At 34.2% G+C, this 14,701-nt stretch overlaps 1 protein-coding gene across 1 annotated transcript in view; it reads left to right on the forward strand.

The window, feature by feature from the left end:
- CDK17 (cyclin dependent kinase 17) overlaps positions 1-14,701 on the forward strand; it is a 134,714-nt gene that overhangs the window by 107,701 nt on the left and 12,312 nt on the right. Inside the window, exons 6-11 of the mRNA XM_037845732.1 lie at positions 298-354; positions 1,410-1,524; positions 2,286-2,380; positions 4,457-4,519; positions 6,701-6,824; positions 13,921-14,041. Coding sequence (XP_037701660.1) covers positions 298-354; positions 1,410-1,524; positions 2,286-2,380; positions 4,457-4,519; positions 6,701-6,824; positions 13,921-14,041 — 575 coding nt within the window. The remainder of the gene's footprint in view (positions 1-297; positions 355-1,409; positions 1,525-2,285; positions 2,381-4,456; positions 4,520-6,700; positions 6,825-13,920; positions 14,042-14,701) is intronic.

Below are 14,701 nucleotides of genomic sequence, written 5' to 3' on the forward strand. Positions count from 1 at the left end.
CTTACAATTTCAAGGTCTTAAAATAAAACAAAATTTTTTTCATGGCAGAATGTTAGCTGATCTATATAAAAGATGGGTTGACAATATAAACTGGGAACTCTTGATGTTTTGAACCTTTGAACGTTCCAACACAGATATATTTTAAAACTTGACAGATATTCACAAATTTTATTATAATCAGATTTTTCTATTCTAAGACACTTTTTAGAGCAGCAGAGATTCAGATATTGAGGAAGAGAGGAATTGATTTTGAGATTAAATGCTAAATTTATAATTAATTATTTGCTTTCATTGTAGTCAGAAATTGGGTTTGGGAAAATGGAAACCTACATCAAATTGGAAAAACTTGGAGAGGTAAGTCAATACTTTTTCAAAAAAAGTAAGACCTTTTTTTTCTTGCTTATTATTTAATTCCTCTATTAAGCCACAATTTTTGGCAGCCTGGAAAAAATGTGTGTACTGTTTTCTGAAAGATTAATTATTGTTTGAAGAAGGCCGCAAACAGGTAGGGTGGAAAGATCTTTCAGTTCTTGCAGTTATCTCTTCCATTTGAAAGGAAATGAGTGTTTTTTATAGACTTGCAATCTTTTATTGAAACACAAGGTATTGTGCTTTCTTGGTTACAAAATAGGCATCTATTTGCTGACCTCCTGGCAGTCTGCTGTCTGTGCTGTCATATGGGAAATAGCATGAGTTCAAACCTGCAAAAAATAAAAATACTATCTTTAAAGATAAAAACACATCTCAGTGACTGGTAAGGAGATTCTTGGCTGATATGACCTTGGTTTCCTTGAACTTGCTACTAGTTCACACTAATTTTAAAATAGCCTAACTTCAGGGGTGAGGAGGGGCAAAGAAAATAATCACAGAGTTAGTTCATAGACAAGCCTTAAGGGAGATTGTGGCCTATCCTGGCAAAGATAGAAGAGACCTCCTGTGGAATGTTTTTTAATGGAAAGTTTGTGTACAAAGGTTCTGAAAAGTCTGAATATGGGTAAAATGTTTATAATTTAACAATACATTAGTTACATTTTCAAGTTTCAAATACTATGTTCATTAAGTTTCCTTCAACTTCCACACACTATTGCAGATAAAAGGACGTTTGTATTTAGAGCTGTTGATCAATTGTTAATCTGAACTGAAGTATAAAAGTAAATTAAATATTCCTTCTATGTTTTCATACTTTTGAGGTGTTCTGCAGTGTTAAAAGAGCATGGAAGTTGTGCATATGGAATGGAAAGTCCTATTGACTATAAGAAAACCCAGATTTATCATTGTGGAGTTTTCTTTGCAAGATGGAATTTAACATATGCTTAGAAATAGAAATTCAGTTAGGGCTCTTTATTGTATAAATTATACAGATAGGTACTCATATGCTCATATATGTTTTTCAAAAATATATTTTATAGGGTACCTATGCAACGGTGTATAAAGGAAGAAGTAAATTGACAGAGAATTTGGTGGCATTAAAAGAAATCCGATTGGAACATGAAGAAGGTGCACCTTGCACAGCTATAAGAGAAGGTATAATTTGATCTTTTGCGAGCAAAATGTATTATAAAATTTATGTAGAACATTTTAAAAGCTGCATAAAAGAGCTCAATTTTATTGTAAACAAAATAAAAGAACTCAGATGTAGAGATAATAGATGAAGTTATATTTAAACCTTAAAAAAGGTAATTTCTAAAACTGAAATATCCAACAGAAAGGACTTAGTTAAATATATTATTTATTAATTTATGATGAAATACTATGAAGTCATTAAAAATCATTGCCAAAGACAAATATTTGACATAGGAAAATGTTATATAATAGTACATGGAGAGAAAGGTAACTATAAACCAGTGTGTACAAGTTAATGTATTCATATCATGAAACCATTTTATAAGGAAAAGATGGATTATTTAGAAAATGACTTGAGGAAACTGGTTAGCAATTTGAGGAAAGAAAAGGTACCTCACACTTTACATCCAAATTAAGCCCCAGAGTCTCACAAGTTAATGTTTAGGAAAAATAGAGGAGAACAACAGAGAGTATTATTCTAATACTGGGTACAATTTTAAGTACTGTGTTAATGGTAAATAACATCAGACTTAGAACCATAAAAGAAAAGATTGGTAGGTTTGATTCCATTCAACTTTTACTACCAATCTCCCTGGTGAATTATTGTTTTAAACTTAAGAGAGTCTTAAACTCCCTCAGATAATATGTTAAACTTATTCAGGCTCTTACAAAGACTGGCCACCACACAGATTAAATAATTGACTCTCTTTTCTATTTTGCAGTTTCACTATTAAAGGATCTAAAACATGCAAATATAGTTACATTACATGACATTGTTCACACGGATAAATCTTTGACACTGGTCTTTGAATATCTGGTAAGTATTTCATAAATAATGAGTATTTAATTTTGCTTTTAAAAATGTAGCAAGAAATTGGACTTTTCAGTGTCCCCAGGGACATTACTGTTTAGTTATTGGTATTTAGTTAAATTATGTATGTGTAATCCGATGTCTTTTCTTGAAAAAAACAGCTCATTTATTTTTTTAATGTAATTTTATTGAAATATATTCACATACCATACAGTCATCCAAAGTGTACAACAGTAGTTCACAGTTTCATCATATAGTTGTGTATTCAACACCACAATCAATTTTTGAACCTTTTCATCACTCCAAAAAATAGAAAATAAGAATAAAAATAAAAGTAAAAAAGAACACTCAAAGCATCCCATACTCCTCCTCACCCCTCATTTACTTTTTAATTGAAATATATTCACATACCGTAGTCATCCAGAATGTAGAACAGTTGTTCACAGTATCATCATATAGTTGTGCATTCTTCACCACAGTCAATTTTTGAACATTTTCATTACTCCAAAAAATAAAAATAAGAATAAAAGTAAAAGTAAAAAGAACATTCAAAACAACCCACATCCCCCTCCTCCATATTATTCATTTACTTTTCTGTCCCTGTTTTTTCTACTCGTTCGTCTGTACACTATGTACAGGGAGTGTGAGCCATAAGGTTTTCACAATCACATGATCACACCATATAAGCTCTATAGTTATATGATCACCTTCAAGAATCAAGGATACTGAATTGCAATTTAACAATTTCAGATGTTTCTTCTAACTATTCTAATAAACTAAAAACTAAAAAGGGATATCTACATAATACTTAAGAGTCACCTCCAGAATGACCCCTCGACTCCATTTGAAATCTCTGAAATGTGGAAACTTTATTTCGTGTCAATTCTTTTCCCCCTTTTGGTCCCAAAGGCTTTCTCAATCATGTTCCACATTGCCAGGGAGATTTATACTTCTGGGAGTCATGTCCCATATGGGGGGAAGGCGGTGAGTTACCTGCCAAGTTGGCTTAGAGAGAGAGGCCACATCTGAGCAACTAAAGAGGCCCTCTGGGGGCGACTCCTAGGCACAATTATGAGTAGGATTAGCCTTTCCTTTGTAGTATGAAGCTTTGTAAAGGTGGTTCCCAAGATAGAGGGGTTGGCCCACCAAGCTGGTGGTCCCCAAATGCTTGTGAGAATATCAGGCATTCCCCAGCTGGGGAAGTTTAATATTTCCACATTTTTCCACAGTCCTTCAAGGGGGCTTTGTAAATACTTTTTATTCTCTGCCCAAATTACTCTGAGTTATATCGGGGCTTCATGCTAACCTGTACAAACAAGGTCTCAATCCTTAGTCAAGGTTCCATGTAATCACGGCATTTGAGTGAACTGATCATGCAAGTCAAATTATATATTGTCCTACAGCAAATACAGATTTCGTACCATATAATCGTCTCTTCCCTTGGTCCCACACAGAAGTCAAAGTTCCAAAACGTGGTTCATAACATCCTGTATCCTTAAGTCGGATCTACCCCAGTCTCAGCCAAGTTCATTTCATTTAACATCTCCACTCAAAGTCTGATCTCCTTTTCATCTCTCTAGCAGTTGATTCCTAGGGCAATGCTGACACTCACAGCTGCTAAACCGTGGCCCCAACTCCCAGGTGCCACATAGACACCCGAAGGTCCAGGGACTGACCCTGTCACACACAAACAGCTCAGAATCTCAAAAATTTAGAAATAACTGTTACAACTCATGCATAAATGTGATTGCTGTAGGAACTTACAATCTAGGAACCTCCACACAAGCCTTCCCCTTATAGCCCATGCTCCCAGATTCAATTCTCAGAGTTGACACACTGTTATTAGTCCATATTAGTGAGGCTTTATAATCTTTGTCCTTTCAGTTCTGGTTTACTTCACTCAACCTACTGTCCTCACGGTCCATTCACCTCGCTGCATACCTCACAACTTTATTCTTTCTTGCTGCTCCATCATTAAAAACAGCATATTTTTAAAAGTTAACTACTGTTAAGTGAATTAGCCATGCATTCTGAAAATTGGGTCACATGATAAAAGTGAATAAAAGTGCTGTGTTTTTTCAGGATAAAGATCTAAAACAGTACATGGATGACTGTGGAAACATTATGAGTATGCACAATGTAAAGGTATGTTTTAATAGGTAATTTCAAATTTTGTTTAAAGCATAGATGAACACTGTATAATAAAATATACCAGCTTCATAACTCTTCTGCTTCAGAGTTTTCTGTTTGGCATTTTAAATAGGTTATTCTGTGAATATATTTATTTAGAACCTCTATTTTACTACATTATAGCATTTCTTTGGATCAGACCTCTCTATAGAACTGCTTCACTATGTTGTGGAACTTTTTCACTTTCAAAGTCTTTTTAAAAATACTTTGACACTTCCTTTTACATTATAGTATGGATTCTCTTAGGTATAGAATGTATTTACAGGTATATTCTGCTTTAAAAATCAAGTCTATGATATAAAATCCAAATGTTCGAAATAAATACAAATGATGAGTGTGTTCTGCAAAAGACCTCCTTTAAATGAATTCCCCTGTAAAAAAATTATTTACTTAAAGAAACAACAACAACTTTTCAAGGGACTAATCTAATGAGTAATGCCAGGAACATGTGTAGGTTTTGTGAGTAGTAGGCTGGTCATACCATCTGTAGTGTCCGGAGTAAAAGTAAGATAATTGTTAGGTTTTCTCATCTGTAAATCTGAAAATGCAAATAATGCCAGAAAAGTTTGGTATAATATCAGTTCCAGATTAAACCCAAAATAAACTAATGAATCGAGTAAAAGCATTTTATATAGCTGTGTTTTTAAAGTAGTTTTTTTTGACCTGAGTGGTGTACTCCAAATTTAGTAAAGTCAGCAGTTTTGAGAACCTATTCTAGAAATAGGCTGTTCCAGCTGTGTGTTTGAGACATTTCCAGTTCTGTAGATAGTAACTTGAAATTTACATTTTTTTAAAAAATAGCAAGTTTTGTGAATACAAAGGGGAACCAGTGTGTATTACTAAAAGACAGCTCAGAACATACGGTTAACACATTGTTAGAATTTTAGAATAGTGTTTCAAATATAAGTTTATTTCCATATATTTTCTATGAGGATTATTTTTATCATTTTTTTATAATTTGTTCTGAAAACTGCTGTGAAGCATTTGGATATATTTATGTTTGTGGGTTTTAGTTTGTTTTTCCTGCTTTCACATTAGCAACAATTTGGAAAGAAAATGAAGTACTTGATTATCATAATTTGACAAAGGTTTGAGACATTTCTATTTTTAAAGCCAGGTCTACATGGCTGGCTTAATTTAGAAAGCATTTTATTGTTTATTTGTGTTTAAATAGCCCTCATATTTTCCAAACATAAAAACTATTAGGAATATATGGAAATAGTAATTTTAGAGTTTTTGAAACACTTGCATATGAAGCAAGCAGAGACTCTGTGGCTTAGAATTTATTCAATCCTATCGTTTACCTGCTTCCCTGGCTTATTCTCAGTGTTCTGATGTCTCTTTCACCTATTAAGTGAACTGAAATACACAATTAAATCCTCTATATTTGAGGTTCTTTTTTTAATTTTTAGCCCCAAAGCCCTTCTGTGTTTCATATCCCTCTTTCCATCAAATAACACAACAAAAAGCCTACCATAAGCTTTACAGGAATTGCTTCCCTCAAAGAAGTCATTCAGATCTCTATAATGCTAATCTCTCTTTCTGAATTATAGAAGATTTTGAAGGCTGAGTAGGAGGTGCTGAAAGTAAAGTACCCAGGAGGTGGGTGATAGAAACTGGTTTAGGTTATTTTTGTAGCATGTAATTTGCCAGAGCTATGCAACACCATTCTCTTTGCATCTCATAATTTTTGTATCATCAATTCCAATGCCTTATGTTAACAACACTGCCCCAGATAAGATTTTTGTCTGTTTGGTTGGTTGGTTGTGTTGCCAGAATTTCACAAGCAAACGTAAACCTTAGGAGCCTGGAAGTTTATGAAGATACATTTACTTCAAATCATTTTCTGTAATAAATGAGCCAGTACTACTAAGACAAAGTTTGATGTCACATTACGGTATTTATTTTCATAAATAAATGCTGTTAAGCTAAAAAAATGGGCAAATGCTTCAAATAGAATGATAAACTTTAAAAGTCAAAAAACAATTACATTAGAAAAAGGCTTTTTACCTAATTTTGTGGTTATTATTTTTTTCTTTCCTAGTCTATGCCAGTTGCTTCTCTGCACATAATTTATGCTTGAACTGAAGTATGTCTTTTTATCAGTAAGACTAATTCTTATTTATTTTTTTGTAGCTGTTTTTATACCAAATTCTACGTGGTTTGGCATATTGCCACAGAAGAAAGGTGTTGCACAGAGACTTGAAACCACAGAACCTCCTCATTAATGAAAAAGGAGAATTAAAGCTAGCAGATTTTGGTATGGAATGTATGAGATATATTTAAATACTTCTAGGGTGGTTAAGTTTAAAAGAACCACCACTGTCACCACATGTCATCATTTTTATGTGGGTATAGAAATATTCTCTGTGGCCCACAGAGTAAGTAATTTGACAGGATCTTGGTGGATGAGGTATGTTTGTGCTCATAAGCTTCTTCTTAGCAGCACATACCAAAAACACTGATTTTCAATGTGTGGTCCATAGACTCCTGAGACCCTTTCAGGGGGGTCTTCAGGGTAAAATATACTGTCATAATTACACTAAGGCATTATTTGCCTCTTTTCACTATGTCGGTATTTGCACTGATGTTCCAAGAGTTATAAGGGGTAAGTTACTGGTATCTGTTCTTAGTAAAGGCATTGTATTCTTCACCCATGCATACTTACAGGGAAAAGGTGCTGCTTACATTTAAAAGGTACTGGATGGAGTAAAATTTCTTAATTTTATTTAATCTCCATCCTTGAATACATCTTTTTAAGTATTCTGTGTGATGAAATGGGAAGCACATTTGCTGTACACAGAAGTACTACAGTTATTTCAAAGAAAAGTGCTAGTGTGATTATTTGAGTGCAAGCTGAACAAGCCCCTTTTATCATGGAGCACCATGTGTACTTGAAAAAAATGACTGACACAGATGGCAGAGTAAGAAGCTTCAGGGCTCTGACAGCCCAGACCCCCCATACCCCCTCACAGAAGCTTTTGAACCACCAGCAAGAACTGGAAGAAACATCTTTCTAAAAGCTCCATTGCAATATCAGGACAAGGACCAAATCAAGAAAAAGGCCACTTAAAAGTGGAGAGGATCTTCTGGTAACCTGGCCAGCACCTCCTCCATCCCCTCATCAGCTCCAGAGGGAGCAAAGTAACCTCATGTACATACTAGGAGAGTATATATCTGGCCCAGTCTGTCTAGAAGTGACCTAAGGAGCTCAACATCCCAGAACTTGCCCAAGGGGTAGAAGGTGGCTCATAGAGCTCTTCTTCAGAATACGATGGGAGACCACTCAAGTGGTTGCCTGAGGCAAAGGATTGCTCTATGTAGGACATATAGTACCATGTGGGAAGATTAGGAAACTGTTTCCTAGGGAAGAGGAGACATTCATATCCCTGTAAATGGGGGAATTCCTAGGGCCAAACAGCACAAGGCCAAGCCAAGTCACATGCATAAAAAGGACCATGAAGGTCTTGTGCTTTGGCCTGGAGCTATTCTCTAAACTCATTGTATGGATAAGTGCTGAAGGAGAGCACTCACGCAGGTCCATCTGCAAAGACTGGGAAAGGTGTTTTCTTTTGTTCCTTTTTTAATTACTTTTAAAATTTTTGTTAGCACCTGGCATTCAAGGAAAGCTCTGTCATAACTCTAGCTGGATACAAGCTTAAGGAACACATGCCTCAGAGTCTGAATTCCGGAGTTAACACCATAAAATACCAAAATGTCTGGTTTTTGACAAAAGATTACAAAACATGGAAAGAAATAGAAAGCAATGGCCCAGGGAGAGAAGAAACCATCAATGAGGAGGATCAGATCTGAGACATTCTAGACAGAGACTTTTATAAAATGGCCTTAAGTATGCTCAAAGAGCTAAAGGAAAACATGGAAAAAAAGAACTAAAGGAAACCAGGAAAATGATAGATGAAAACAAAGAGAAATATCAAAAGAGAGATGGAAATTATGAATAGGAACCAAACAGCTGAAAACTAGTAACATTAAAAATTCCCCTGAGGGGTTCAGCAGCAGGTTGGAGCTGGTGGAAGAAAGAATCATTGAACTCAAAGATTGGATAATTGAAATCACCCAGTCTGTGGAGCAGAAAGCAGAGAGAATGGAGAAAAGTGAACAGAGCCTGAGAAACCTGTGGGACACCATCAAACATGCTAATATATGCATCATGGGAATCCAAATTCCAGAAGGAGAAGAAAGAGAGAAAGGAGCAGAGAGAATATGCAAAGAAATAATGGCTGAAAACTTATCAGATGTAATGAAACACATGAATATACACATCCAAGATATTCAGCAAACTCCAAACAGGATCAATAGACCCATACCACACCATATTATAATCTGTCGAATGCCAAAGATAAAAAGAAAACTCTGGAAGCAAGAGAGAAGCAGAGTGTCACATACAGGGGAGCCTCAGTAAAATTAAGTGCCAGTTTCTCATTAGAAACCATGGAGGCAAGAAAGCAGAAGCAAGATACATTTAAAATGCTGAGAGCAAAAAATTGCCAACTTAAGAATTCTATAGCCAGCAAATCTGTCTTTCACAAATGAGGGAGAGAGTAAGATACTCCCGGCTAAACAAAAACTGAGGGAGTCTGTTGCCACTAGATAGGCCCTACAAGAAATGCTGAAGGGAATTCTGCAGGAGGAAAGGAAAGGATGCTAGACAGTTGACTGAAGCCACATGAAGAAATAAAGACCTCTGGTAAAGATGATGATATGGGTAAATATAAATGCCAATACTATTGTATTTTTTATTTGTTAACTCCACTTTTTACTTCCTACAGGATCTAAAAGGCATATGCATAAAATGTAATGATAACTCAATGGTTTTAAACCCAAAATGTATAAATATGTCATTTGTAACAAAAACTACCATAAAGTAGTTAGATTTAGGACTGAAGGGTATAGGAACATAGTTTATGTATTCTACTGAAGTTGGTATCAAAGAAAACGAGATTGTTAAAGATTTAGGATGTTAAATTTAAGCTGTATGGTAACCACAAAGAAAATATCAGAGAATGTACAAACTCATAGGGAAAGAGAGTACAGGTTACCAGGGGAGGAGACCAGAGCAATGGGAATTAATGCAAAATGAGTATATGGTTTCTGTTTGGGGTGAGGGGAAAGATAGAGTTAATGGATGGTGGTAAGGGTACTGCAACATGTGAATATGATTAATCTCATTGAATGGTATGCTTGGGAGGGGTTGGGATGGGAAGATCTATTTTGTACATACGTTTCTGCAAATTAAAATAATAAAAAAAAAAGAGCAACCGAAAAAATAATGACAGTTATATATAATATGTGTTCCTGGATGGGATCTAAGAATGGAGGAGAAAAGGCTCAAAAGGACGTTATTGGAACATATTAAAAAATTGGAAAACAGAATATAAGCTTCATGTCAATGTTAAATTTCTTGAACTGGATAACTGCACTTAAGGTGATTACATAAATGAATATCCTTGTTCTTAGGAATTGTGCAAGTAAGTGTTATGTGTTCAGTGTGTTCAAAAGAATATGATGTGTGTAGCTTCCTTTCACATGTTCAGAAGATAGGTAGGTAGGTAGGTAAAATTGGTGGATATGGGTATCTGGCGGTGGATGGGAGTATGCTGGAGTTCTCTGTATGGGGTTTGTGTTATTTTTGCAACTCTTCTTGAAGTTTGAAATTATTTCAAAATAAAAGGTTAAAAAAGTGGCCAACAAGCTATAGTTTTTAAAACTTTGGTATTTGACAGATATTTTCATGAAAATGAAGGAAGTAAGCCTTTTATTCCAAGGAAACAACTGAAAATGTTTCTTGCCAGTAGTAAAAGTGGAGTTTTCAAGCAAAATTTAGATTGTGGAAATATGGATTTGCCACTTTGAGCTTGATAGCGTTCCCAGTACTCAAAGACTTTTCTAACGAGATTAGTGTTAGCAAATGTGATTGTTTTGGAAATTTTAAAGAAATGGGTAAATATTTGGGATAGCTGCAAATCTCAGGGATAATTATTTTCCAAATGTCTAGTGCATAATATTACAAAATTATGTATAGATAAAAGATCCATTTAAAGTACAAATTAGATCAATGGGTTTGAATCTAACAGTATGAAAAGTTAATTGGGTATAGTTTCACATGCCATGTAATCTTTAAGAAACTAATTCTTTTTGAGTTGTGATGTGGTATCAATGAAGAAAGAATATTTACAATTATCAGAAAAGCCTATTAAAATTTTGTCTCTCTTTACAATTTCTGTCTTGGAGGGGTGTTTAAGTTTATTTCAATTTCAGTTTTAATTTCCAGTGTGCTAAATATCAATAAATACAATCCGTGTAAACAAAAGCTCTTCGGGTCTTCAATAATAATAAATACAAAGGGTCCCAAGACCAAAAAGTTTAGAGGCTGATACTGAAAGGGATTCCCTTAATATGCCTACCCCTGTGACTATATTTATATGCTCAATAATTTAATTGGTAGATCTTTATCTCTTTAGCTAATTAGATTTTAAGAAATTAGAAAGTAAAATGAAATTAGAAAGTAAAATGAAATGACAAGTTCTTTTTACTTCTAGGAAGATTAAAATTTTTAGTAATGGTTCATAAAGAATAAGATCCAAAAGATTTTATCTTTATTAAACCTTTTGGAATACATTATTGGAAGTACACAAAAGAATATTTATTAAATTGTTTTTTTAATTGAAGGAACTTTGAATGGAAGCTTTGAATTTTTATATTCCACATTCTAAGAATTTGAATACTCTAATAAAGCTTAGTTTTAAAAAGCCCATGCTTTAGCAGTTTTTACACATTTATCATTTATTAATTTTCCATAAATGATCATGATAGTTTTCCTTTAGGGATATTTTATTAAATTTAATAAAATGAGTGTTTCAAGTCTTATTTTTTAGCAACAGATTAAAAATTCATTGTTAATGAATATAAGTTTGTTCTGGAAATTCTTATACCTTTGCTCATTTAGCACTATACCATTTGTTTGAAAGGTAAGATTACTATTTATATTTCTTTTCTTAAAAAGGAAAAAGGTGGGCTACATGTTTTTAAAAAAAGAAATTACAAGTTGTTTGCATATGCTTACGTGGATTATACAGTTTCTTCTCCGGCATAAGTTTATATTATTTCCCTTATAATTGTTACTCTGTTTCCCCCTTTCTTTCTATCCTTTTTTTTTTTAATTTTTTTTCCTGCTAAGTGCTCCTTTTACTGCTCCTTATTCCTTAAGCCCAAAATGAGTGGCAGTGGTAGAGAAAAACCCTATTAGAAATGCAAAATGAATGGCATGGGCCATCAAAAAATCTACTTTTATCAGGGAGTACTCTGAGTACTTTTAAGTTCAGAGGTATAAGAACCACTAATATAGACAGACATTTTCATTAATAATAGAAAACGTCTTGTGAAATAATGTTACTTCACATTTAATTAATTGGATTTGAAAGACATTATTGTTTCTTTTGTTTCATGCCAATACTGAAATTCTAGCTGTAAGCCAGGAATTTATTTGAACAAGCACCCTACTTCAGATCCCCTCAGGACCAAGATGTGAGGTACTGAGGAAACTATAACTGGCAATTTGCCTTGATTGTATACGCTGGAGGATAAACAACTTGTGACTGTCTTTTGCTGTATATAACCCATGATTAATATCAGGAAGAGAGATTAGAAAACTCCCCATTTTGCTACATACCAAAATCGGTAGGAAAATAATTTGTTGGGCTTGTTTCACCAAGGTGGGATGGTAGGGTAAAAATGACCATTAAACAAAATAGTGTTAACATTGTTCCAGTTACACCCTTTGGCATAATTCTGAACTAAAATAGTGTGAATGCTGCTTATTTCTTTAAATTTCTGATGTCATTTGTGTGACTATATCCAATTTGATAAAGTATTAAATTATTCTTTTTGACATTTGTCTTATTTGACATTTTAATCGGATATATAGTTATATAACAAATATCAGCATAAAATGAATTATCTTTCTTTAAAATAAGATAAATTAAATTTATAAAATTTTCTTACTCCAGCTATCTTTTAAAATTGCTTCTTCCCTAGGTGATTAGGAATGGAGGCTTAGAAGTAGTTAAAATAACTGTCATGCCAGTGACTCAAGATAAAGTGGACTCTAGTCTTTATTTTGGATAATCAGTGAATCCCACATTAAAATGGCAAAGGAATGGCACATCTGATATCATTTACAGCAATTAATATCAAAAAGCAATGAGGTCCATCTTGTTCTAATTTGAATCATGATTCATGGAGAAAAGGAACATGTCTTATTTAGATTAACCCAGACACTGTACCAGGTGCATTCACATGCATAAAAGAAAGCATAGTCTTTGGTTGTGGGATTATTATTATTTACTTTAATTATATAAGGATTTGCTGACCTAAGTAAGACTGTGGGCACTCAAAAAAATATTCACAAAAAGAATTTTGTTGAATCAAGAAGCTCTTCTTACCAACTTTTTTTTTTTGTTTTGGAAATATGTTTATTATTATTATTATTATTATTATCTTCATTTTATTGAGATATATTCACTTACCACGCAGTCATACAAAACAAATCGTACATTCGATTGTTCACAGTACCATTACATAGTTGTACATTCATCACCTAAATCAATCCCTGACACCTTCATTAGCACACACACAAAAATAATAAGAATAATAATTAAAGTGAAAAAGAGCAATTGAAGTAAAAAAGAACACTGGGTACCTTTGTCTGTTTGTTTCCTTCCCCTATTTTTCTACTCATCCATCCATAAACTAGACAAAGTGGAGTGTGGTCCTTATGGTTTTCCCAATCCCATTGTCACCCCTCATAAGCTACATTTTTATACAACTGTCTTTGAGATTCATGGGTTCTGGGTTGTAGTTTGATAGTTTCAGGTATCCACCACCAGCTACCCCAATTCTTTAGAACCTAAAAAGGGTTGTCTAAATTGTGCGTAAGAGTGCCCACCAGAGTGACCTCTCGGCTCCTTTTGGAATCTCTCTGCCACTGAAGCTTATTTCATTTCCTTTCACATCCCCCTTTTGGTCAAGAAGATGTTCTCCATCCCATGATGCCAGGTCTACATTCCTCCCCAGGAGTCATATTCCACGTTGCCAGGGAGATTCACTCCCCTGGGTGTCTGATCCCGCGTAGGGGGGAGGGCTATTATTTTTTAATTAAAAATGTTATTTACGCTAACCTGTAACAGGTTTATTAATTTTTTTAAATGAATTAGTAAATTTTTGTTAGAAGAAGCTATGTAGTAGCCATCTTAGACATCCCTTTGTCTTTGGTGAGGATTAGGCTGGGAAATCCTTTATAGCTATTTCTAAATCTTTGTTTTCTTTTCCCTATGAAGGACTAGCCAGAGCCAAGTCAGTTCCCACAAAGACCTACTCAAATGAAGTTGTTACACTATGGTACCGGCCACCTGATGTGCTTCTTGGTTCCTCAGAGTACTCAACACAGATTGACATGTGGTAAATATATGCAGATGTTTTTGCCATTTATATTTTCAAAGATCTGTAGCTGTTAATGCAGGGCATACTAATAGATATTTAACTTTTAAGGAGGTATTATTTTAAAGAACCACAATATAGGTGATGACTAATCCTTGATTTAAATACCAATTCTACCACTTATAACTATGTAATAACCTTATTCAGATATCTGGCCTGTGCTTGGTTTCCTCATTTGAGAAAATAGGGGTTATAGCAATAACTACTTTAATAAAAGGCTCGTATGTGGATAATGTTAAGACTAAATGACAAACTGACACATATGAAGCATTTAGAAGAGTATCTGGTACATAGTAATTTAAAACAAAATTACTATTTTTATCATCATTTAATGTTTACAAAATCTACCTGCTATAAATTGATGTAAAAACAATAATCAGAATATTGTTTCTGTTTGCTAAAGCTGCCCAAATGCAATGTACCACAAATGGGTTGTCTTTTTCAGTGGAGATGTATTAGGTTACAAGTTACAATTCTAAGTCTGGAAATGTCCCAATTAAAGCATCAACAGGATGATACCTTCTCTGAAGAAAGGCTGATAGCATCTGGGGTTCCTCTGTCACATGGGAGGGCATATGGCTGGCATCTGCTGGTCCTTCACTTCTGGGTTCTGGTTTCAAT

The sequence above is a fragment of the Choloepus didactylus genome, chromosome 8, assembly GCF_015220235.1.
Source record: "Choloepus didactylus isolate mChoDid1 chromosome 8, mChoDid1.pri, whole genome shotgun sequence".
Taxonomy (NCBI): Eukaryota; Metazoa; Chordata; class Mammalia; order Pilosa; family Megalonychidae; genus Choloepus; species Choloepus didactylus.